Genomic DNA, 25,990 nt, shown 5'->3' with positions numbered 1-25,990 from the left:
TATGTGGCAGGTAACAGCAAAGTATACATGCAACTTCTAAACTAAAATTTAGGGGAAAAAATGAGTTCTTTATCTGAAAAGAAACACTGTAAATAAGAGTTGACATATTCGTGCGAGCTTATGACTCTAACCTAATGATCCTGGCCTCTTCCTTCCTTGCTATTATATTTCTTACTCTTCTAATCCTTTTTTTATTACTGTCCTTCTTTTCCTAACAATATGAAGCATATACTCTTTTTCTCAACTTCACCAGCAAATAAAACTGCTTAAATACAAGGGTAGTGTTTTAAGTATCAGTACAGATAAATTTAAAGCAGATTCCTCTTCTCTTAAGGCAGCTTAAATATTGAAAATTAAATTAGATATAGTCTAGACAAACTATAGGATAATATCTTTCCCAGAATTTCCTAGATTGACTGTCTAGACTACTCCAAATTCCCCAGGTAACTGCATAATCGTCTTCCTTCTAACCTCCTAAACAGTCTGAAACAGTATTTCTTGGTCTACATTTGTCAAGCAAATAAAAATCAATGAGCATCTGAAGGAGGACCTCTCTCAAGGGCTCTGAGTTTCAGAGTCTCACTTCATTCTCTCACCCTAAAGAGCTCAGAGAAGAAATTTATTTATTTGTTATTTTCGTGGAGGATCTATCTGGCTCCAGAATCTCTTCATGCCCCTACCTGCCCACCCACAAGGCAGAAATGAGCAGTTGATGAGTAGAAGAAAGAATATGCTATGAATTCTGTTAAATAGCAACTTCAGAAAGGAAAAATAATATAAACATTCTGGGAAAATAGATAAAAATACAGAAATAACACATAATATTTTAATTTAAATGACCATCAACATCGTGTAAGTAAAAAATTTTTAAATGCTGAAAATTAAGTGCAGAATCACCCACCAACCAAGAGAGCTAGCTCACTGCCATAATTCACAACCTCTAATGAAGTGTGAAACACTTAAAAGGCTAGGTGACAATTACCAGCAAGCAAAACAGCAATGGCTTTTAGCCTGAAATGAAGATTTATATTTAACATGATATAGATTTCTATTTTAAAATATTTATATTTTCTAACATCTTTTACTTTTTCAGCACCTATTACTTATTAGACAATGCTTAACTCGCACAACTGTATGGGCTAGAGATCATTTTTATTGGCTTTCTAAGTCAGAAAACATACATGCAGAGAAAATAAATGATTTGCACTGGATCAAGCAGTTAGTATGAAATTGAGGTTGGATAAAATCCCCCCGAGATCAGAGGATATGCTTTTAATGATAGCTTTAAAACTTCTTGAGTTTATATCGAGGAAAAAAAAAAAATTCAAGGAATGATACCCTTCTAGGAGGGGCAGAAGGCAAATGTAATCAGTCAACCTCTCACTTAAAGAATATGAACAAGATGATCAAATGGGTTTAGTTTGTTTTGCATATTATAAGACAGAGTCTCAGAAAGGATAATCACCTTTTCTAATGCTCCACAGAAGGTTACAGAACAAGATCTAGATCTGAAGCCTGATGTGATACTAAAGTCCACGTATTTTCCGCTAATCTGTGCTAACCCCATTGACAATCATGTGTAGTATGATCCCTGACAAATGTAAAAAGCGCAGTATGATGTGACCGGAGATCCCTAGGGCTATCTTCAAAATTCAGAAAAGCTGGACAATAACTCTGAGCCCAAATTTTAGGACACTTGAGTTACTAATATAGGAAATAACTGAGCAGACAGCAGGGAGAGAATGACTAAACCATAGAACACAATAAACTAAATGTACAACGTCTCCAAGACCATGAGTATGTGTTAGTACTTCTGAATTCCAATTAAAATTCCAACTTACTCCTGATTTCATCTACATAAAACAAGCAATTTAAATAGTACAGTCTTTTGTAAATTTACTTTTTACTTACAACTCTTAAGTATGTCAGCAAAAACAATTCATGCATGTTCTCATACGGAAGAGGAGGAGGAAGGTGTGGCAGGGGCATCGGCTGACAGGGGCAGGTGCCTACACTGGTGAGACCTTGGAGAAAATACCGTAATCTTCTCACATGTATTGATAGTAAAAAACAATTGTGCTCAATCTAGAAACCACATAGCCTCTAAGGTGACTTCTTATACAAAAAAGGTACGAAACACACTTTTTTAAATTTCTAATCCATTGGCTCAAAAGACACATTTGCATCATTTTAGGGCACCTTAAGAATTTTACACAGAGAAAGCCAAAAGTTTAAGTTATAAAGAAATAACTAATGTGTATGTTCTATTTTATCTTTAGGATTCCAGAAATACCTTGGGACAACATCCGTTATTTGTTAGTACTTCTGAATTCCAATTAAAAAAAAAAATCTGTCACAAATGGTTTTCTCACCATATGAAAGCTTTTGTTCTCTTCAGGATTTTGTGCCAAAAATTATGTAAGAGTTTATACTTGAAGGCTATTTATAAGCCCAATTCACCAAAGTACTTTCAACATTAGCAACATTTCCTTTATTTAATCTTTTGCTTAGGTTTCCCTTCACACTAATGTTTCTCACTAAAACATCTTTTAGAAGCAGTAGATGAATAAAATTATTTCTGTTTTATTCTTCTCTATATCAGCAAAATCACAACCATAAATAGAGGTTAAGAAAGCAAAGCTGAGCCAGGAAACAAAGGTTAATAATTTGAGTCACATGTGAGATCATGTCACTGCGCCCATGTATGGAATCCTTCCTTAACCCCTCGGCAGAAGAAACAACTGGGCGGCAGACACTTCAGGCTGGGAGGATGGAAATGGAGGGGAAAGCTGGCAATATTTGAATGAAGGAGAAAACAGCACCCATGCAGCCTGCTGACATCTGCTGCACATGCAAAATGGATTGGACTCTGTCATTCAGGGTGAAAACAAATGCTTTCTTCCTTCTTTCCTCCTGTGTCATAGTTATTGTCGACTGACGCTCTCATTCTTTTTGCATTCACAGATTAAAATTAATAACAGCAACTGAATTTGAAGTAGGTTTCAGAAGCAGAATGAGCTACAGAAATTAGCAAGAATAGGAAGGGGTCATGGATAAACACCACTTGTTACAAGCCAGCTTTACCTCAGGATGGTGTCCAATCTCAATGTAGGTGCAAATTGGATGAAAAGCCCCAGTTCCACAAGCATACAAGTGAGTCTGATTATATGCCTTAAGGACCTTGATGAAATTAGCACATTCTTTCTGTAAGACAAAAGGAAAACCAGCAAGTTTTAGCAGTCAGCTTGACTGAGTATCCTCTGGGTGCTAGGCATGTTGCAACAAATTTCGTCCTTTCTTTTCTCTTCTTTCTTTCTGGCATCTCTTTTACAACAATAATTTTAAGAAATTATTTATTATTCTGTTGTTTTGCTCATACAATAATTTTAAGAAATTATTTATTATTCTGTTGTTTTGCTCATACATGGAATTTAAAAATAAAATGTTTACTACTGGCAGGGGCACATTTGATATGCCCTTCCATAACTCTTTTATTAAAAATATTCCTAATTTATTTATACAAAAATGGGATAAAAGTTTTAGATAACCAATAATCACAGGTACTTATCCAGAAATGAGGAGAAGAGAACATAACCTGATTAATTAAACAATTAACTAAACAACATGATGGTGAAACTTTCCTTCCAAAATTGGCTTTGCATGTCATTTTAGAAAAAGAAAACAAAAAAGATGATATAATCTTCTTTAAACATGCAATTTAAACGTGTTTAGCACTGATTTTGAAAACATCCAAATGAGTAGTCATACACTAAAAAAAAAAACTGCACTGAAAATCATTTTATTGGTCAGAAACTTTCTTATCTCACTCTTTTTTTTCTATAAACACTTAAAGAACCAAATAGATAACCATAAATGCAGATTAAGATCAAAAGCAGACTATAGTGCAAATAAGACTGCCATGGCACACGTAATAGAGGACTGGGTTGATACTGGCACTTCCAAGAGAGTTGTACTCCCAAAGTCATTCTCTGTGACCTAAGACTTTATGTAGCCAGTTAGAGTTTGTAACTGAGGTGTTAACAATAGTTGAAGTACATTTCCACACGACATTTGTATTCTATGTTTGCACCTGACCATTGTGGTCTGAATTCTTTTGCCCCCATGGAATTGGGGGCAGGCAATCAAACTTCAGCATTTGCATTGATATTTAAATTTCCCTGACTTTTCTAGAGTGGACTCTGAAGATATCCTTTGCATATATTTTCCTAAAGGTGAATTAAGCCAACTTAAAGTAAAATGCAAAAGTATCAAGTTATGACTCCCCATGTGTTAACATACGGAGCGTATTTTGAGGGGGAACTATAATAAACATATAATTTCTTTTATTGTTTTGCTATACAGATCTACTGTCTGGTAAGTAAAATTACTCTGTTAAAATGATTTTGCAAGTCATTCTGAGGAAAAATTTCCTAGCTTGAAGGATATGTGGATCCCATCCATGTCTCATTTTGAGCAGAGTACATCCTCAGTAAAACTGGGAAACCAATACAATTTAACTGCCACCACTCTTAGCAACAAGCTCTTCATTCTGTAACTGTTTCTCCTTCTCCCAGAGGGTAAGGACATGAATGCTTGGGCAGAGAAAAGAGGTTTGTGGAAAGGGAAACATCTGATAAACTCATTTACAAACGAGGCATTCATGAGTCTTACCCAAAGGATTTATTTATACTCTTAAAATTCGTTCATTTGCAAAGAAGCCATATTCAGTAAAGTTTTTACTTTGAAACACGTAGGTGGCCACATATTCTGCTTTTACATAAAGTAATCATCCCTGATTGTGGACTCAGTGTTACAGTGTTCACAATTATATATAACCAGTTTCAGTACCATAACTTGAAATGAAGAAATAGTGTGTGTGTGAAGCAAACAAATATTCTATTAAGTGATAGTTGCAGACCCAGAGGTGTGTCTTTCTCACTTTAGAAAAGAGCAGGGTTTCAGTTTGCCTGCCAGATCTTTAAAGATATGCATGCAATTTTGTCCACAGACCCAAATTCTCTAATTCTGTCAGTAACAACTCAGTGCCTCCTAGAAATTTGAGAGTGCAGCTTACTTCTCAATAAAAAAGGAAGTAAATATTTTATGTGTAGGAACCCTTGTCACAAAGGCTCACTTCATCTCTGCGATTGTTAGGGATTTTCATATTGCAGAATTCAAGGGTTCTTTATCTCATAGATTGGATAACTGATTAGGAAAGTTTTTTGAAGACTACTTCTGTCCTTCTAAGAAATTAACAAATTATAGCTAAGGACTGAAAAACTCTCAGGGGTCTTAAAAGCATGGAATTGGGCCACATTGAATATCATACTTTTAATTTGTTCTTTAGTAACTGTTAAAGAAGGACCATTATAATAGGACAATTCCTCTACAGAGCTGATCAAACAAAACCAATCACAGGGCAGTATCTGTGAAACCTGGCACAGGGTTCCCTTGAGAATGCTGATAATGGGAGTCTATCTGTGTCACAAAGCAGCTAGACCCACCCTATTGGCCTAGGGCCTGGAAAGATTCCCTTCAATTGCCCACTGAACTCTCCCAGTTGGCAGCAGGTTGTAGGTAGCACTGTTGCCATGCCCCGGGGGCTAGCTCAGTATTATTTTGAAAGTGAAGGTTGATGCAAATAGATTGGAGAGGAATTTCTTGGGCTTAGAGAGTATAAATAGGCTAGAAATAAAACAAAGGAATGGAAGGAAATACTTTCAAAATTGGTTAAAAATAGCTAAGAGGAGACTTATTGAAAACAATGGAGGAAGAAAGTGAATTATAATAAAAGAACTGGACAGAGAAGAACCAAAAACTTGAAAGAGACATCGTTAGTAAGGATTTGTTCTTAACAGAAAATCTACATAAAAGAGTAACAAGCCTGTCATTCATCTGCCTTCCTTCTCCAGCTTGTGGCTGCCAAGGGTTTTGAATGTTCCAAAACAGGATATTCATTTTATTTGGAAGCAGCCTGCATATACCTTTAAAGACAAGGAAGCGTGGCAGAAAAGGGAAACACACTTCACACATTTCTGCTCTAGGGAGACAGAGGAAGAGTGTTTCTGACCTTTCCTTGAACCGTGACGATTCTTAAACTCAGAATGTAATGTAATTTTTGGCCTTCAACTACTGCTCTGTTTTGCTCAGCACTGGAGGATTTACAATGTAATGAAAAAGAGAGTGGAATCAGTTCAAAATGAATTCATTTTTCAGACCTTGATCCTTTTTGGAATTTAACTTGACGTACAAAGGCAAGCTTAGGAACAAGTTGGCTTCCCGAGACTCAGACAACCATATTGACCTCTCACTTGACTGAAATTTACTCCAGAGTAACAGCGTTATGAATTATTAGCTGGTAAGTAACAGTGGGTAAAACCCAAGGCCACACCTGAGGAACAGTGATTCATCATTCTCACTGACAAATGGTTTCTAGTCTTTTCAGAGCAAATGAATAGAGGAATTATGCATAAAGATATTAGCATTGAAAAACAAATTTAGAAGGAAATGTCTACTTCTAGAAAGAGATATAGGAGCCAAAAGCACAGTGATTCAAAAACAAACATTGCAGATATGTAGCACGGATTAGACTGTGTTACACAGACTTTTCCTGGACGGTTACAAAAATAAAGTCCATCCATCTGTCAAAACAACTGCTCCATGCATGAAAATTATAACAGAATTGAGGTGTTTTTAACTAACTTCCAATAATTATACTTTCTACAAAAGAGTATGATTTACCTCCAATTCCAATTACCTCCTTGCAAGCTCTTAAATTATGGATGGAGCAGTGAAATTTTACTCTAAATAAGAGAAGAGAAAAAAGGAGAGAAGACTTGTGAACATGAACTATCTCTATTCAAATATATTCAGCTTATGATTAAATCAAACAACTTGTTCCGGTTCAAATATAAATCAGTCCAAAATGAACGGGTAGAGGGTAGGGTACAGTACAGCAATTGCCTCAGGTCATTAAGAATTCATTCTAAAAGAAAATAAAGTCTCTCTTCTATTAGTAGTTTATGTAGAAATATTTTAATATATATTCTAGCAGCTGGGAAAGCAAAGGAAACCTTTTCCTATCATGATGGGTGGGTACATTTCTGCATGAAAACCCATTAATAAGCTTAATTCCTGAAGTTAATCTGTTGACTTTCTTTTTCCTTGGTCCATGTATTTGGCAAGCTAGTTGAATACTAAAATCTTCGTGCCAAAGCAGTAATCCGTGAGATTGTTCCTGTCACTCACTAGATCCCTCCCTCTATTTAAGCTGTTCCATACTTATCCAACAATAATGTTCAGTCTTTTTTTTTCTTTTAACATTGTGCTATTACAGCTGTGATTCAATCATCCGTAATCATGTCTTCCTCATATTTCACTATTCACTAAAGGATGTTAGAAATCTCTTCGTCAAAAAAGCATATCTAACAAAATTAAGATATAACCATGTGCACTTACATGACTTGGAGTTTTTTAACATATACCTTTTTATATTTATGTGTCTCTGTGCGTGTGTAAGCAAATGAATATTCTATTAAATAACAGTGGAAGAAATGGGGAGAAGGTTGCTCTGTCCATTTTGGAAGACATTCTTACATTCACTATTTAGAAGAATAACGGCAAAATAAAGCTAAGTGACTGTTCTATGTTATTGCTTTTTAAAATTAATTTGAGATATTTAAAAAATGTACATATTCAACTCGGACAAAAAGTGGGCATTATCTTATAGATAATTATTCAGCATATGCATGTAAATTGAACTTTTTTGCTATTAAACCTATGGTAACTGAAAAATAAAGTTTAAAGTGGCTTGAACGAAGCGACAAACAATATGTAAAATGATGACTCTCTGTACAAGGCTTACGATGCGTTTTTCTTAAATGCTTATTTCAATTAAGTGCCCAGTAGGACTGCTTTAGTCTGTCCATCAACTATTCGTTTTAAAGTTTTAGAAATACTGTTCAACATTCCATAAACATTTTTTTCTCTCAAATCCCTCGATGCCTTTAAACTTGGTCAAAATGACTATACACATAGGCAATGCAGATGATTTTAGTTGACCAATGTGATTCTCTTTTATTGTTTAAAGGGCCTTGATAGAAACTTATGATATCTCCTTTTAGGCTTATATTTTCCTTTATAGCCTAGCATCAATCTAATCAATTTTCATGTTTGTACCAATAATTAGCATAATTTTCTTGTTGTCCATTACATGCATCCAGCTAATCTTTCTTCTTCCCATATTCTGATGAATACAATTATGAAATATATAAAATCTACCTAGGTTTTTAGCTAAACAAGGAAAGCTATTAATATGCATGATCTTTTACTCTGATTTCAAAAATTATCTTCTGTGGTTTCCAATTTTATGCAAGTTGTTGAGTGTTAGTGCTTATTGTTTTAAAACATCCAAGTCACTGATTTACATGAAATAGGATGAGTGACAGTCTAAGGAAATTTATTATGGATAAGATTATTTGACATATTTAACACATTTATTTTTATCATATGATAACTTATTACTCAAATAAGAGTGATAAACTGCATCTTTAATTGTGTTGAGGTGTATCTTTGGGGAAGAAAAAAATGAATCCTACATTGTAGAGAAATGCTTGTTTTCCTCACACATACCGCACATCGACCCTCTGCCTTGTCTGATATCAAAAGTTAATTTTTTCATTGGAGTCCTTAATGTCCAAAGTACTAAAGACTGTTGTATATTAATAGTTAATAATGTAAAAAGTTCTCTTAACATATCCTTTCATAATTGAAGACTCTTTAACCAAGCTAAGTGTGTGTAACATGGATCCCAACATATCAGATTTAGTCGAATGCATATTTGACTAAGCATATTTTACACGTTTACTTTGTCTTTTCTTTTTTGGTGGCTTAAAGTTAGTTGCTTTAAAAGTGGAAAATCAGGAAAGAAAGAATGTTTACAGTATAAAAAAGGCTGAAAATAAGTCAAGTGCTTTGAGGGTTAGTGAATTATCAAAGTAGAGTTAGAAGCCCCTGTCATAGGCAGAATTTTGTCATAAAATAACTTTATACCTTGAAGCCTGGATATCTTGGAATATGACTGTATTCAAAGACAGGGTCTTTAAAGAGATGACTAAGTTAAAATGAGGCCCATACGGTGAACCCTAATCAAGTCTGCCTGTTTCATTTATACGAAAAAAAAAATGGAAAATAGGGAGACATCAGGAGCATGAGAGCACAGGGGGTGACATGTGAAGGGGCAGCGAGAGACTGAACATCAATGGACAAGGGAAGAAGAGGAGCCTCAGAGAACACCAACCTGCTGACACCTTGACCTTGGACTTCCAGCCTCCACCACCATGAGAAATAAATTTCTGTTTAAGCCATCCAATATGTAATACTTTATTATGATAACCTTGACAAAGTAGTACAAACATGAAAGAGACAGGGAATAAGTGGATTATTGGAGAACACCTGCTGCTTAGTCAAAAGGGAATTAAACTTATCACTACCTAAAACCGAGCACATATGATAGCATAATTTTGTTCCCAATCAGCCAAGTTGTGACCTTCTGCTTTGTATATAATTAAATATTAAAGAGTAACTTACATAAATTTCACTTTTTCTGGAATATTTTTACTAAACATTTGTTCCAATATCATTCATACATAACAATCCTTCTAAATGTCCACATATATGTATTGTACACATACATACATACACATATTTGTATTAACATGTAGAAATAATTTCTGAATACAATCTAAATTTGGAACTTTGGAGTTTTAAAATTAATTTCTATGTTACCTAGTCTAGGGTATTTACAAGAGAAAAGGTACTTTCAAAAATTTAAGAAAACATCAAAGGCAAAAGGAATAAAGTCCTAATGATAAAATAGAAATGACATGGAGGTAGTTGCTTATATTAATCTTATGTTTTAAAGGAAGTTTGGACATGGAATGGAATTACTAAGCATCTTCCATTTACTGTGTGACTATCAGAAAGTTACTTAGAATCTCTGGGCTTCAGTCTCAACTAAAAATGGAATTAAGGTTACATCCATGTGAAGTAACTAGCATGATGCCTAGCCCTTATTAATTGATAAGTAACTGGTTATTCTTAAAATAATCAACCATCTCTATGGATTTGGATATTTCCATGACTTCTCAACTCTTGACATAGTCCAAACTAGTTACAATAGTCCTTGTAACTCTTTCTGTTACAAAGAAAAATTAAATTTTGTTCATTAGAACTATCATAAAATTCCAGTTACTTGATACTGGAGTACAATAAATTATAATTGCTCTTATCAAAATCTTTGTCCATGTCTTCGACAAAGAGAATCTACATTGTACTCATTAGAATGTCATACAACTTCAGTTTTCTAACAGTGGAGGGGTATAAATTATAATCACTCCTATTATCAAAGTGGTAAATACCATGGCACACTATCTCAATAAAAACAGCAATTATTTGTCAATCATTGTGATAGAATTGCACTGTGATAACTCAGATGAGATGGAAATACGTTTGCTAGAGTTCTCTTTTTTATAGGTTAAGTTTGGCTGTAAAAAACTTGCTTGAAATTTGGGAGGCATAAATGAAACTGCAACCATAACACTATCCAGGTTGTTCTCAGCTGCTGGCCACTTGTTAGCATTCGGCAGTACCTGGGACTGTAGCTGCTCCAGTTTCCACCAAATCTTATTCTTTAGCTTCTGCAAGGCCTACTCAGATCCTTGTGAGGCTCCAATGCAAAGGGCACCAGGTTCCACTTTACGTCACCCAAATCCACCCAAAGAAGGTCGGAGGTAGTGAAAGACAAGACACTAGTCACTTGTCTGTGTGGCTGCCAGTTTGTGCTTGCTCTTCTCACTTTAACCAGCTTTGCTTTCCTAATGTCAATTCTCATTATCTACAACTACTTCAGGCCATTACCTGTCTCGGAGGCAATAGCCTTCTATAAATTTCTTCATCAGCTCCCATGAGTATAAAGTCTAATTCTCAAAATAAAACCTTCTTTCCATATCCCTGACAGAGGTGGTCTCTGACAAACCCTAACTGATAAAACGATGTATCTTACTACTAGAGAGTGGGGCTCACTGTGATGTGTGATAGAAAGATAACATGGATTTGATTTAAGAAAACATATGCACATGCTCACGGTCATTAATTAATAATTTTATTTACTTCTATGTGTCATTGGTTTCTGTTTTAGAAATACATATTAAATTCTAGAATCAACAGATTGTATTAATTTTGGTATTATTTCAAGCATAATAGTAAAATACACCCTATGTTTTATCATTGAATCCATATAACACACGTAAATGCACACACATCTGCATGCTGTGATCTACACTGAATACCAGTATTACTAACAGTATAGATAGTACAGTATTTGCAGCACCTAATAATTAAAAACTTCAAAATTTTATGCACTTAAAGCCAAAAATAATGTTAAGATTCTCAGTCTCCAGGAATACTATCAAGTTTTTAGAGATACCATAATTGTTGTACTCTGCTTTCCTTTCCACTATTCAAATGTTTCCAGATATATATTAAAATTAAGTAATACAAACAGCAATTTGGGAAATTTTCATGATGTCCTATGGACATAAAGAGATCATTCTTTAATTGCTAAAAATGATTTTTTTAGTGTTTCTAAGGCAAATTAAAGAGAAGCGGTCAAAAGTTAACTGCTACATATTTGTCTTGAGAGAAAGCATATCTAAGGAAAATATTCTCAATTCATGTTAAATATACAGTATAATGGTCAGTTTACTGCAGAAATGAGTAGAATTCCATTTATAAAGATTATCAAGCACCCTAAGAAACAGATTACCAAAGATAAATGTTAAGAATTACGTATCTGTGGGACTTGGATCAACTTGCTAACTATGAAATCAGAAGACACTGGCCCAAATTCTTTTCCCAGAGGAACTGTCCAAGTCATGATAATGACCCTTCCAGAGTACAGCATACTTACCATATTCTAAAAGTATGTACATTGATGCATGGGTGAGTTATGATGTCCAATCAAATGTAAATATCATTTGTTAACCAATACCAAATATTTGACCTACGTCTCAGCCACTGAAAGGTACCATTAAACTTTCCAATAAAAAGGAGAATAAGTCTGACATCCCAAATCTTCTGAAACAGCCCTACTTTGCAAATAAACATTTAAAATTCATGTAAATTTTTATTCTGAACCTAGAAGACTTCAAAAAAACTAAGTTCATATATATGGGACTTGGTTCATGACAATTTAGTCATAATAATAAATACAAAGTTATTTTGTTTTATTCATAAACCATTGAAGTATAAAGCCTAATTTCTAGAATAAATGTAAGGGCAAAGTTTTATTTGTTGTGTAACTTCTACTTAACACACACAATTGGTTTTTCAAATATTTTGAAAAAAATGTTTCCTTGTAACAAAATATGAGTCACCTAATTGAATTAACATAAGAAATGCATTTAGGACAATTTCAGGTCTATATTAAGCTCGATTATGTGTTAGGTTGACTGTTATTACTTCCAAATGCTGAATTTCATCGTAATCATTCAGTTTGGCTTGTGCGATATTTACTTCCGAGCAGAAATACACACATGTATACACACAGGAACAGACATGTGAAAATCTATACTCATTTCTGTGACTTTAAAAAAGATACGATTTTTGCCTGGCTTTCTTTGAAAATCAGGGATCTATATAATTGAAGTGTCATCAAATTTCATCATGGGACTTATTTAAAAATGAATAAATGGAGCATAGTCTTTTATTTGTGGGATCATCTAGAATGTCCAAAAAAAAAAATAATAATAATCGATGTTGTCAAAATTGTGAAGGATCCGGACCTTGACATTACTCATAAGATAATAAATTAGCCTGCCATGTTCCCAAGGACACTGGCAGAAGGTATTGGATCTTGGTCACATATAAAGAACTTTATTACCCACAAAAGGAGCAGTAGCCAGATTACCAGCATTTCTTGTGCTCTTCCTATCAGGCAGTGGGAAGAGGGACAGGTGACATCTGCACATACAATGAGTGGTATCATAGGATAGGAAACCTAGATGAGAGAACCTGAATAATCTGTAATAGGTACAGCATGCTCACATGCAGAGGAAGACACTTTTTCCCAAGGCTAGCTGCAAATCAGCCTTCTGCTTCATAAGGAGACACTGTCTCGTAATGTTCTTAACTGTATAAACAACCCTAAAAAATAGTCTGCAACAAAGGGAGCCCATGCCTCTGCTCATAAATGTGAAGAAATCTAAGAGACCCATGAAAAAAATTAACTTCTAACAATTATACTTAAGGATTTTGAGATTTAATGAAAGCTAATGATGTTTGTAGACTCCAAAATTTAAAGGTAATTCTAACTTTCCACTTAATAAATTTTCATCATAAAATAAATAAATAAAAAATAAATTTTCATCATGCTAGTGTGCCTAAAATGAAACTAAAAAATCAATTTTGACTTTTGTCAAAAATTATGTCAAATTTGACTTTTGAAAAGTTAATGAAATTTAAGGGTTGTCAGGTGCATTTGGAATGTACTGCCATTTAAAATGCATATGCAGCCTTAAATTCTCAACTACCTTCACTTGGCAAAAATTAGCAGTGTTGCGGTCCTGTGATTTGAGCCATAGTAAACGTGATGGACATGATATAATCTATCATGTTATTAAAATGGACAACCACTAAGGACAAAAGTATAAAGACAAATCCCTCAAGAATTTAAAAAATCTCCCAAAGTTCAGGTATGCACTACTAACACTTTGAAATGTATCCAAGGATCAAAATGTTTTGAGAATCTGCTTTTTATTTTTTTTTTTTTTGGTTCCTCTCAGATGGTTGAAATTTTGATTTCCAATGTTAAAATATTTCTAACAGTCATACGGTTGCCATTTGGTTTTATTGAAATTTAGTGCAAAGAGAGATGGTTTAGTAGGATAAACAAAGAAGATGCAGAGAGCTATTGATTCAAAACAAATTCTTTCACCAGCTTAGCATGTATTCAGTTTTCATTTGCAAAACAGGGTCAAGGAAGTTAATCCATCAATAGAAATGTTATTGTGAGTAACAAAGTGGATTTTAAGCCCTAAAAATTATCAAAATTGAGAAGAAAGGTGGATGATAGTCAGAATAGTCTGGTTTGAATTTATCTTCATATTCAGGGTCTTTGTCCAATAGTATTAATAGTATATACTGTATTATGTTTTAAAAAAAAACTCAAGTAACAGCAGTGGAAAAGTTCATGAGTATTTCACTCATTTAATGTTAGACATACCACAGCTATGTAAAAGTTCAGAACCTACAACACCAAGAAGAAAAGGCATGTTAATGCAATGATATGATTTATATTCTGTACCTTTACTTCTATAAAAGAAAAATATATTTAGATTAATGATCTTTTTAGAAATGTCATTATCTTCTTGCACATGTGGTTTATTTATACACTCCACCCATATCTAGCTAGGTATCCAGACAGAGAGAGCGAGAAAGAAAGAGAGAAAGAAAGAGAGAAAGAGAGAGAGGAGAGGGCATGAGCCTGTATCTTAGGCTGTACATTCCCTTTTTACCACAAAGTACATTCTTCCTGGAATTGATCATATTGCAGCTGCTGATTTAATGTAAGTGCGTGATGCAAAACTGGGCAGAGAGATGGGCTGTGTTGTCTCAGTTTCATGGGAAAATGGTGCGAGGGTTCACTTTCCTGTATGGACCCATATGCAGTGACACAGGAACTATACAGGTCAGTACAGTGGCATGTCCTCACTTCCCAGGAACTGTTGTCATAGCCACAGGGATGAAGCATTTCTTTAACCCGACTTAAGAATGACCCACTCCGGAGAGTATAAAACTAGCTGGGATTGGCCTGACTGTTCCTATTATGTCCTTGCATCTGAATCTGATGCTGGGAAAAAAGCACTACTCCCCCTCCCCACCCCACCCCCGCCTCCCCCGACTGGTTAACAAACACTTCATTTGCAGCAGACTTTTTGAGGAAACCAGTAGGGCAATGATAAACCCAGGAGTTAGAGAGAATACACCAGGGGGTTGTTCATTTACTATAAATGTTCAGGTCAGTTCCTATTTTGGTTATAACTCTATCTTGGAGCCCTGATGGCTGCAAAAACTACTCTAGTCTCATTCTTGTGGTTTTCAGCATTACAAGAGCTCATTGAAAAGAATTATTGCCCATAAGTCAGAACCGTGACTTATTCAAGATAACAGTACAGAATTTCTATGAATCTATTCATGTATCACTTTGCAAATCAGGCGTTGAGTAAAAAAATAAAATTCTCTTAATATCTCTTTCTTATTGGTTATTTAAATTATTGTTAAAAATAATAATACTATTTATTTATTTTCTTATGTTTACTAAGGAAGGAATGTTACAAATCCCAGGAACTTATCTAATAACCATTTCTAAAATCATGTTAAGAAATACAAAAAAAAAAATAAGTCTATAAATTTAAGCTCAAAAAAAAAAAAAGCAATGAATGCTGTGTATCCTATTTAAGTGCACTGAATATGTAAAGTGAGATATTCCTTAACTGAGGCTAACTAAAAAGTAAAACTAACTTCAATAAAATTCTAAGTGCATAAAATATATCTTCAGTAAAAAATTAATGAAAAGCTATATTAAAAGAAAAATGTGGGTTACCCGATAAATGATATGAAATATATTTTAAGGTTAAGTAGAGTAATAAGGAAAATACATTTTCCTTTGAAAGAAAATATATAAAAACTCTTTTATGTTCCAAAGCATATAAAGTGCTATAAAGCAACCCTTCTTAGTAAAGATACCTCTGAAGTCATCATTAAATGATTACGTTACATGTAGGGCTCCGTGGGTACTTAAGCTTACTACAGCTGTTGAACTACCTGCATCTGGGATGACAGCAGAATCCCTTACTTTTCAGTATTAATGAGAGAGACAGAGAGAGAGAGAGAAATAGTTCTATAAAAGATGTAGGAAATGAATTAAGGCAAATAATTACCGAATTCACAAACATAAAAATTTTTGCTGCTATCTCAGTAATTGTGTTGATTTAATATGAAATCAAATATGCTCCATACTTGGCTTCAGAGCTTATTGTAATATCTTAATAACTTTAAAGATAAGCAGATAAATATGATTATTACCTTTGATTTCAGATTAGATCCAATTTAGAACAATGCAACACTGTAGTGGGGTCAGGATCATTAAAGAGTATCAGGCTAATTTCATTAATAATATTTCCCTTAGAAATTGTCCATTCAACTTTGTCATATATATCAAAATAAGAATGATGGTTAGTAATTAAACCATTAATATTGTGAATAGCTAATATTACAGTTATGTAATATTATAGAATATTACAACAATTCTTTAATTGGTTATTATTACACTTCTGTTAACCAAAAACAAGGTATTTGTTCAAATCTATTACTTATCTGTGTGTTGACGGACAAGTTCAAATCCAGATATTTTAATTGACATCAAAAGCATCATCAGAGACACAGAAATGTTCACCTCAACTTCTAGCATAGTATATTTACAAAATTTTGATGTAAAGTTTAAGGAATATTCTGAATCATTTCATGTCCTGATCAAGAAAATTGGATTAATCATTTTATTTCCTGATTACTATTGTTAAACTACATTAAAAATGCTATGAAATTATCAGAGTGTATAAGAAAGATTCTTCATGAGTACCAATTTCTGTCTTTATCTTTTAGAAGACTTTAATAGAAAGGAAGAAGGGTGTGTTCTTAAAAGCAACAGAGGTGTAAAGCAAAGTTAGCCACATCTATTCGTGCTCACCTGTCTTCACACTAAAGACTTTCAATATAACTTGTCAATAGTAAATATGGCATTTTCATGTTAATAAAATTGTTGTTTATTCAGTTATGCTTTTGTCCTTACATTTGTGGTTTTCTACTTTACACATTTTACAAAGAAAAAATGTTTACAGAATTAAGCTTATTTCTCACAACGGCATCATGTGCATGATCCCACGTATGAGAGAGCAGGAAGAGAAAGCAAGTTAAGGTCCTGGGCTCAGAAATGTAGTGAGGAAGTGGGGCTGCCAGCATCACATCGTTAACCACTCTGGACTCCTATGGCATGATATTTTCTATTTACTCCTTTCTAAATGTTTCAATGTATGCATCAGTTTAAGACACAAGATTTGGAAGAAGAATACACTGTTTGGGGTTCATTAATAGCTACATAACCAGAAAAATATTTACTGTACAATGAAGATGTAATGTACTTACGATAGACCTAATTCTAGTCAGACTCCTCTGAACTCTTTTCTCCATGTGGCTCTAAATTTTGGGTTTCCGTGTGTGTCTTTCCTTAATACAGTGTTGGCAAGAATCCTGCTGGGCTAGTTTAGAACAAATATTCCACCCTTGACGTGTGATCAAATTCCTTATTCCCTATTGTCTATATCTTACCATCCTGGCCTGCCAATAGGAATAATCCTGTGGAAAAATTGAGCCAGAGTTCCCGTGATTCCTTATGTTTCTTCTTAGTAATTTTCTATCCATTAATCCCCATCCTTCTTCTTGGCTATAAGTCTCCACTTGTTTTCACGTTCAGGTTTGAGCTCTATCTCTCTCTGCTACAACAAAACTTCATTGTAGTAGTCTCCATGAATGACGTCTGTAGTACCATTCTTTCTGTTAAATTTGTTTATTTTTAAATTTTTAACTATTATGGGTACATAATTGTATATTTTTGTAGGGTAGATGTGATGTTTTCATATGAGCATACAATATGGATTAATCTGATAGTAGTAATCGGATAGTAAATAGTAGAATCCATAACCTCAAGCATTTAACATTTCTTTGTGTTAAGAACATTCCAGTTCCCTCCTTTTAAAAGGTAACTTTAACATATATCCTAATCAGGCATCCTCAAACTTTTTAAACAGGGGGCCAGTTCACTGTCCCTCAGACCGTTGGAGGGCCGGACTATAGTTTAAAAAATAAAAAAAACATGAACAAATTCCTATGCACACTGCACATATCTTATTTTGAAGTAAAAAACCAAAATGGAAACAAATACAACCACACCTCCTCATGTGGCCTGCGGGCCGCAGTTTGGGACCCCTGCTAACTTAATGTTGATTATAGCTAAATACTAAAGACAGTTTATTTCATGGAGACAAAGAGCATAATGATGATTACAATCAGAGGGTGGGAAGAATAGGGGAGGAATAGGGATGGTTAATGGTTGCAAAATATAACTTACAGCTAAATAGATAGAATTAACAGTATTTGATAGTATAACAAATTGCCTTACCATCTTTCAAAAGTGTCATGGCTACTTGTAACATAATTATTACACTACATGTAATATGTAATTAAAAGGATAATTCCCCATGCTTGCTAAAATACAGAGGTGTTACAAATGGGGAATACGTGTGCTTTGTACTCCTTTATCTCACTTCCTACATTTGAAAATATCTATATTTCTATGCACACATACATAGGATAATTTATGTCTTTAGGCAACACGTAAGATTAATTTCTTTGAAATATTGATACTTTTCTTTTATTGCTTGGGATTCATTAAGGGTACAAAGAATTAGGTTACACTGATTGTGTTTATTAGGTAAAGTCCTTACTGTAATTGTGTCCCACCCCCAAGAGGTGTGCCACATGTCGTGACCTCCCACCCTCCTTCTCTCCTGTCCGTGATCCCTCATTCCCCTATCCCCCTAGTATTAACTCTTCTACTGTCTTCATATTAGAATTGAATACATTGGATTCTTACTTCTCCATTCTTGTGATGCTTTCTGAGAAGAAGGTGTTCCATCTCAGTCCAAGTTAATACAAAAGATGTAAAGTCTCCATCTTTTTTAACGGCTGAATAGTATTCCATGGTATACCTATACTACAGCTTGTTAATCCATTCCCGGGTTGGTGGGCATTTAGGCTGTTACAATCACATTTTGGTGATTGTAAATTGACCTGCGATAAACAATCTAGTGCAAATATCCATATGATAATATATTATTTATGTATTATTGACATTTTGGGTTGTTTAAAATACTAAAATAATTTTAATAGTTTTGTCTCTGTTTTAAAGTATCAATGTTTAATTAGAATCCTCAACAATCTCAAATGTTGATACTTTAAAACAGAGACAAAATTATTAAAATTATTTCTTATTTGTAAGTATTGATTTTGTATCCTGACATGCTGCTATATTCCTTGATCACTTCTAAGAGTTTTGTACTTGAGTCCCTGGAGTTTTCCAGGTATAAGATCATATCATCTGCAAAGAATGAGAGTTTGATCTCCTCTGACCCCATTTGGATACCCTTGATCGCCTTCACTTGCCTGACTGTGCTGGCTAAGACTTGCATTACAATGTTAAAAAGCAGTAGAGACAATGGGCATCCTTGTCTAACTCCAGTTCTGAGTGGAAATGCTTTCAATTTCACTCCATTCGAAATGACATTGGCTATGGGCTCATTGTAGATGGCCTCTGTCAGTTTAAGAAATGTCCTTTCTATTAAGTGTTCTGGTCATGAGAGGATGCTGGATATTATCAAAAGCTTTTTCTGCATCAATTTAGAGAATCACATGGTCTTTGTTTTTTATTTTATTTATGTGATATATTATAGATTTATGTATTTTATGTTTACATGGATGGAACTGAAACATTCTTTTTAGTAAAGTATCTCAAGAATGGAAATATAAGTATCCAATGTACTCAATACTATTATAAAACCAATATAGATATAGAATCACCTGCATATTCATATGAATGATAAAACACAACTGTAGTCCAAAAAGAAGGAGGGAAAAGGAGAAAGGCGGGAGAAAGGAGAGTATTTGGTAGGACCTCACCTAGTGTGCACAATGCAATGGTACATTTCAAAGCCATTAAGAGTCGAGTATAAATGTCTTACCACAACAAACAAATGAGGTGGTGGTTATGGTAATCAGTTTGATGTAAGCACCCTGAACGCAGCCAATCTCATCAAAACCAAAATTTTTAAGCACTTCTATGATACCCCAAGTGGAAAATTTCACACTTGACCCCACACAATGCAGGAGTCCAGAAACAATTTTTTCAATATCCTCAAGGGAAAACTAACTTCCTGTTATATGTATAAGATGTATATGATACAAAAATAACTTTAATTTTTAGAATTGAGGCTAACTGTAAGATATCTTATTATACAGATGCAGATATTACAAAATCTGAAAATATCAACTTCTGAAATAGTCTGCTCTCAAGAGTTTCTAATAAAGAGTATTCAACCTGTATAATAATTTGTAGACTGATGCTTACCAGGATATCTTTTCCAGCCCACTTGCATTCATCTCTCCTGGTGTAAGATACTGGCCACACAATCTATGGACAAAGAGAAAACATTGTTTTATGGCAATTAAGCTCTCTAAGATATCCAACAGTGTATAATTTAGATGAGATCAAGACAACTGAAGAAAGTTCCACAAAGCATTATGTAGCAGGAACCTTTCAGTTTATACTTTCTGGGGACATTATTATGGACTTGAGTCATTCATTCTCTCTCTGCCCATCTAGCCTTTGTGGTATACAAAGCTGAGAGAGAGAGAAAATGATGTTACATGGATCTAAGCAGTACAGGATGGAAAGAATCACAACACAAGTTGAGATATGGAGATTATCTTGAGTAAATGTGGTAATTTAGTGAAACAGAAATTGTCATAGAAAAATGACTCATATTTCTCTAAATTAGTCTTTTTTTTTTTGAGACAGAGTCTCACTTTGTCACCCTCAATAGAGTGCTGTATCGTCATAGCTCACAGCAACCTCAACTCCCTGGGCTTCAGCAATTCTCTTGCCTCAGCCTCCTAAGTAGCTGGGATTATAGGCACCCGCCAGAATACCACAGCTATTTTTAGAGATGGGGTTTTGCTCTGGCTGAGGCTGATCTCAAACCTGTGAACTCAGGCAATACCCTAGCCTTAGCCCCCCAAGTGCTGGGATTGCAAGCTAAATTTCGTCTTTATTATGAAATAATGATTCTGAAATTTTCATATTTGGGTATTCTGGATCTATTTCCCTGATCAACTCTGAGCATGACATGCTAGACTAAATAATGGAAAGGATTAGAAAAACCCATCTTCGAAGAGAATCTTTTCTTTTTTTTCTTTTCTTTTGCTTTCTCTTTTCTTTCTTTAGAAGTAGTAGTGCATATTTTTGAGATAGAAAAGTAGATGGAAATAGCAAAAAGCTCTCAAAAATCACCCTCTCCAATGTGGACTAAATGTACACTAGCTCAGAAATAATGAGTTTTTTCAACCTTAATATTTGTTCTTCATCTCATATTATGTGAATATGGGGATAGTGGGAGATGAGACAAGATGTCAGGGGTGGCCTGGAGGACACTGTATGCATTTCTCTCAATAATATTAATTCAAATCTCTCATCTAAATTTTAATATAAAATCCTCTGTGAAATTCCAATGACTCCTATAAGTATTGGGGAAGAATAATTTATTGCTTTTTTAATTTATTGCTATCTTTCCCTTAGTAATATTGGTTAATTTCAGAGAAGAAATGTTATATATAAAAGACAAATTCAGAAATGATAGCACTTAATCATTCATGCCTGCTGGAAAGCTTTTAGGCTCAAGACTGATAATCATTCATTTAGGAACCTCTAGATAATTCAATGTAAATGGTTACAAACTTGGGCAAAGGCTGTGATATTCAATCTAGGGAATTAAAATGCAAAATATAATACTTTTATAAACAAGGATTTGGTACATTGAAATGATGTATGATGACTTGATAAATGCATTTCAGGTCCATGTCAAAATTATAAAAGCTCTAAAAACTCTTGGCTATGAATTCATTTTTTTCCATCAAGTTCTTAATTTGAGTATTCTTTTTGTTTCATGTGCTGTCTTTTTCACATGTATCTTTTCACAAAGTAGTCACATAAAAACATTCCAGGTTAGTAAATCTATCACCCCTATAATTAACATTATTCTGACTCCTGAAGTTCTAGAGCAATAACAGGGCAGAACCATTCTACAGTTTTATCTTCATAAATATAATCATAGATATATTTCATAAGAATCTTCATAGATATTGCCTATCTAAAAGCTAAATAATCTATTCTTATTTAAAGTTTGTAATGTAACATAAGTTCATTGTTTTGCTTCTCTAGAGCAAAGCAATAATATCTTACAGTTAGCTTTATTAAGTTAATACTTATTAACTTTCATATTCAGCTTTCCAGCTAAATTGTGCTAAAACATACATGTGTATACTATATACATAAATACATACGGTATATGTACAACATACATGTGTATACAGCATACACATACATGTATGTTTTATGTATATACTCTATACACATGCATGTTTTTAATTTTACTTTTTTAAAGGCAAGTTGTTTTCTCACAGTTCCTTACATCTTAATTATTGGTTATTGAGACAGTATGGGTCTTATTTTGTGATTCTCCCTTCTGTCAAATATTAATAAAAATCATTTTTATAAAATTCATGTTAAATGTTCTCATACTCAAAAGGATCTGTATTCTAAACTTTCCAGAGTTCACAAATAAACGATAATACTTAATATTTAAATATCTGACTTTTTTTGTAGAAATGTTCTTTTGGAGAATATTTAATAAGAATAAGCATGAGTCTGAGGTGGAATAAAAAATAAATAGAAGTTTAATAGTTTTTTCCAACAGCATCCATTTCCATAAATCAGAAATACATAATATAATGAATGAGAGTTCTTGTGTGCCAATAAAACTTTATTTATAAATACATGTAGCATGCCAAAATAGGCATGTGCGTAATGGCTTGAAGAACTCAGCATTTACTGGCAATAAAGATATATATAAATTTATATGCACACATTTACATGGTATATGAATCAATTATGACCTAACTTTATAATACCATTTAATTTTATGCAGGAAAAATTATATAACTAAGAAATTATAAGCTGAATGTATAGTATATCTTATAGTGATTATTGAAAATACTGTGATTTCTTCTTTGATAATTTTTATAGTATACTACATTCATTAATTTGCTATTATCATTTCTAATTGCATCTGAAAAAATAAAATATTTATTCAAAACAACGTTGTCAGTTTCCGATGTTGTTAAGCACATATGGCTGGACAGTTTTATTTATCTTTAGATGCTTTAAAAGAACTATAGTGCATATATTGAAATAAAGATACCTTTTGAAAATCCTTGATATTAACCAGGTTGAATGAAAATATGTGATCCTTTGCTCCAACATACAGCCTACTCCGTTCCTCATCCAAAAGGAAGGTATGATAACTAGAGCTGTTGGCCAAGCCATTAAAACTGATCACGTTGTTGGATTCCAACATTTCTGCAAGGTAACAAAGCAAGACATTGGGTGTTAATGTGAGGTCCTGAGCACAGACTATCAGACGTGGTAATCTGACTGCTGTGTGCTATAGTTATTATTCAGTGCTTATTCTTCATGGTACTAAGAAATATATAGGAACCAAAATGTTTACATTTCATTGAAATAAGAGTTATATTCCCATTTGCTGATTTTATACTCAAGGTGGCACACTCAAAGAAAAAATTGAGAGAAACAACTTCTCTGAACAAATTGGTCTGGTAGGATCTAGTTGCCTATAATAGTGGATTGGAATGATCAATATTAAGTAAAAAATGATTTTACTCTTACAAAGACTTTCTTAAGTGGTTCCATATGCTCTAAGCCTTTAGATAGAAGAGTAAGCCACAGTGGCCAACTGGCAGGAGTTTGGGGGAATCATACAGTTTAACCTGCTAGGGTGTTTGAGGCCTCTTTTTACTTAAAAATTTAAATACATACTTTTGACCATTAAGTCATTAACTTCACTATCTACCCTCTGAAGTATTTTAGAGCTGATATATATATATATATAAAGTATATATATATGATATATATATACTATATATATATATATATAAGAGAGAGAGAAACTAAGCTGAACCTTTTAAAAAACATGAATTAAATCAATTTTACCAAATAACCTCAATGTTTTGTTTGTGCTTTCCAATTTGCTTTTTCTGTGGGTAGACAAATACTCTGTTAGACCTATACTTTAAATGACAAAAACACTTCACGATGATGCTGAATGTAAATCCTGAATCAGTGCTTCAGACTTTCTAGTGCACATTTGGTAGGAGACTTTCATCAGCATCCACAAAGTGCAGAAGGTGCCTTCCAAGGGAAGAGAGCTGCAGTGCAGACCTTTCCTCTCTCCCAACTGTTAGCCCCTGAAACACAGATTAGCTGTGTGATAGTCTTGCTTTATCTGTCTTTCTTACTGCCTTCTTTATTTTATCACCAAAATTATGATTTCAGCAGAGAACAAAACTCAAAATCTTTAACCTACATTAAAGTTCAGGTCACTAGCATTCAAGTTCAGATCCTGGCCCAGCACTTCTCCTCATGTCCTCTCTTAGGAATGAAACATGCTCTTTACTAGTCTACTCTTTGGCCTTTGTTGCCTTTGTTCTCGACACCTACAACTACATGATACCTTGACAGAGCAGTAGCCACCCTTAGAGCTGGTTCAAATGCAACCTCCAAGAAATTCTTATGAAGTTTCTTTCTATATTTTGCTTGAATTGCTCTTAAAACTTACATCAAATATATATATATATTATATAATTATCTACCAGAATTAATATCCCTAAAGAAATATTGCTCATCATCCAAAATTCACACGGTATATATATTTTATATTACAGGTCAACAAGTATTAAATTGAAGGTCTATCTTTCTATATATTACTTATCCTATACACAAAACTGTTCATTTGTTAACAATGCTTTTCTGATTTCTTCGTAAAAAACATGAAATAAAATACTGGGCTGACCTCACCCATTCCTAGCCCACTACCCCAAAGAAAAAAAAGGGAGAAAGGAAGAGAGGAAGGAAAGAAGAAAAGGAAGCAGAAACAGATTGAAGGAAAAGGTTTTATTTGTGTAAGCAATGGCTGAAATAAATGAGAGTTATTAGTTTCTAGAGAGAAATGATAGATAATCTAGTGTCATTCTTTTTGCCATCATCTAACTAATTGCCAAGGATCAATGCTACACAGACTCAACATAAGACTGAAATTCTAGGCACTCTGAGTCTATGATAACGGAAAAGGCCTGCCACCAGAGGCAGAAGTTACTTAACACTGGTGATGAATGGTATCATATATTTACCTGTGATATTTACCTGTGATGAATGGTATCTTCATCAAAGGTATGCCCTTCATCCCTTCCCTCCAATTCTTATCTATAATCCTATCTCAGTATCAGAGAGGCCAATATGTAAGTAGCCAGGGGAACCAACAAGAAAAACAACAATAAACTAGGGGGAAAAATCCCAGTACTCTGGGAGGCCAAGGTGAGTAGTGCCAGAGAGCTCAGAAGTTCAAGACCAGCCTGAGTAGGAGTTAGACTCCCATCTCTAAAAATAGCTGGATGTTGTGGTAGGCACCTGTAGTCCCAGCTACCAGGAAGGCTGAGGGAATAGGATGGCTTTGAGCCCAAGAGTTTGAGGTTGCTGTGAGCTATGAAGCCACAGCACTCCACCGAGGATGACAAAGTAAGTCTTTGTCTCAAAAAAATAAAAATAAATGAATAAAAAATAAATTAAAAGGGAAAACATAGGAATATGTTCTTTGATTTATAGTAATATTAAATGTAATGATATATATATATATATTTTTTTTTTTTTTTTTTATTGTTGGGGATTCATTGAGGGTACAATAAGCCAGGTTACACTGATTGCAATTGTTAGGTAAAGTCCCTCTTGCAATCATGTCTTGCCGATATTTTAAGAATGATATACTTTTTATTAAACTATTTATAAAATATACTCTCAATTCTAAACATTAAAGGAATGACTTGCTGTATCGTAATTCCAAAAAATGAAAATACTTATCCAGTTTGAAATTATGTTCTGCTTTGAATATTGTAAATTGTGGAAAGTATTTGTTCC

The 25,990-nt window shown here is 33.9% G+C and overlaps 1 protein-coding gene across 2 annotated transcripts in view; it reads right to left on the bottom strand.

Annotated features, from left to right (window-relative positions):
• The window catches only part of SEMA3A (semaphorin 3A), a 514,403-nt gene that overhangs the window by 133,461 nt on the left and 354,952 nt on the right, over positions 1–25,990 (bottom strand). For both annotated transcript variants that reach the window (XM_053553821.1, XM_053553819.1), the window contains 3 exons: positions 23,205–23,362; positions 20,297–20,359; positions 3,085–3,204 (listed from right to left, as the gene is read on the bottom strand). In XM_053553821.1, coding sequence (XP_053409796.1) covers positions 3,085–3,204; positions 20,297–20,359; positions 23,205–23,362 — 341 coding nt within the window. The remainder of the gene's footprint in view (positions 1–3,084; positions 3,205–20,296; positions 20,360–23,204; positions 23,363–25,990) is intronic.

This window comes from Nycticebus coucang, chromosome 11, assembly GCF_027406575.1.
Source record: "Nycticebus coucang isolate mNycCou1 chromosome 11, mNycCou1.pri, whole genome shotgun sequence".
Taxonomy (NCBI): Eukaryota; Metazoa; Chordata; class Mammalia; order Primates; family Lorisidae; genus Nycticebus; species Nycticebus coucang.
Note: the sequence above shows the minus strand (reverse complement) of the source record. Positions and strands in the feature narration are given on the sequence as shown.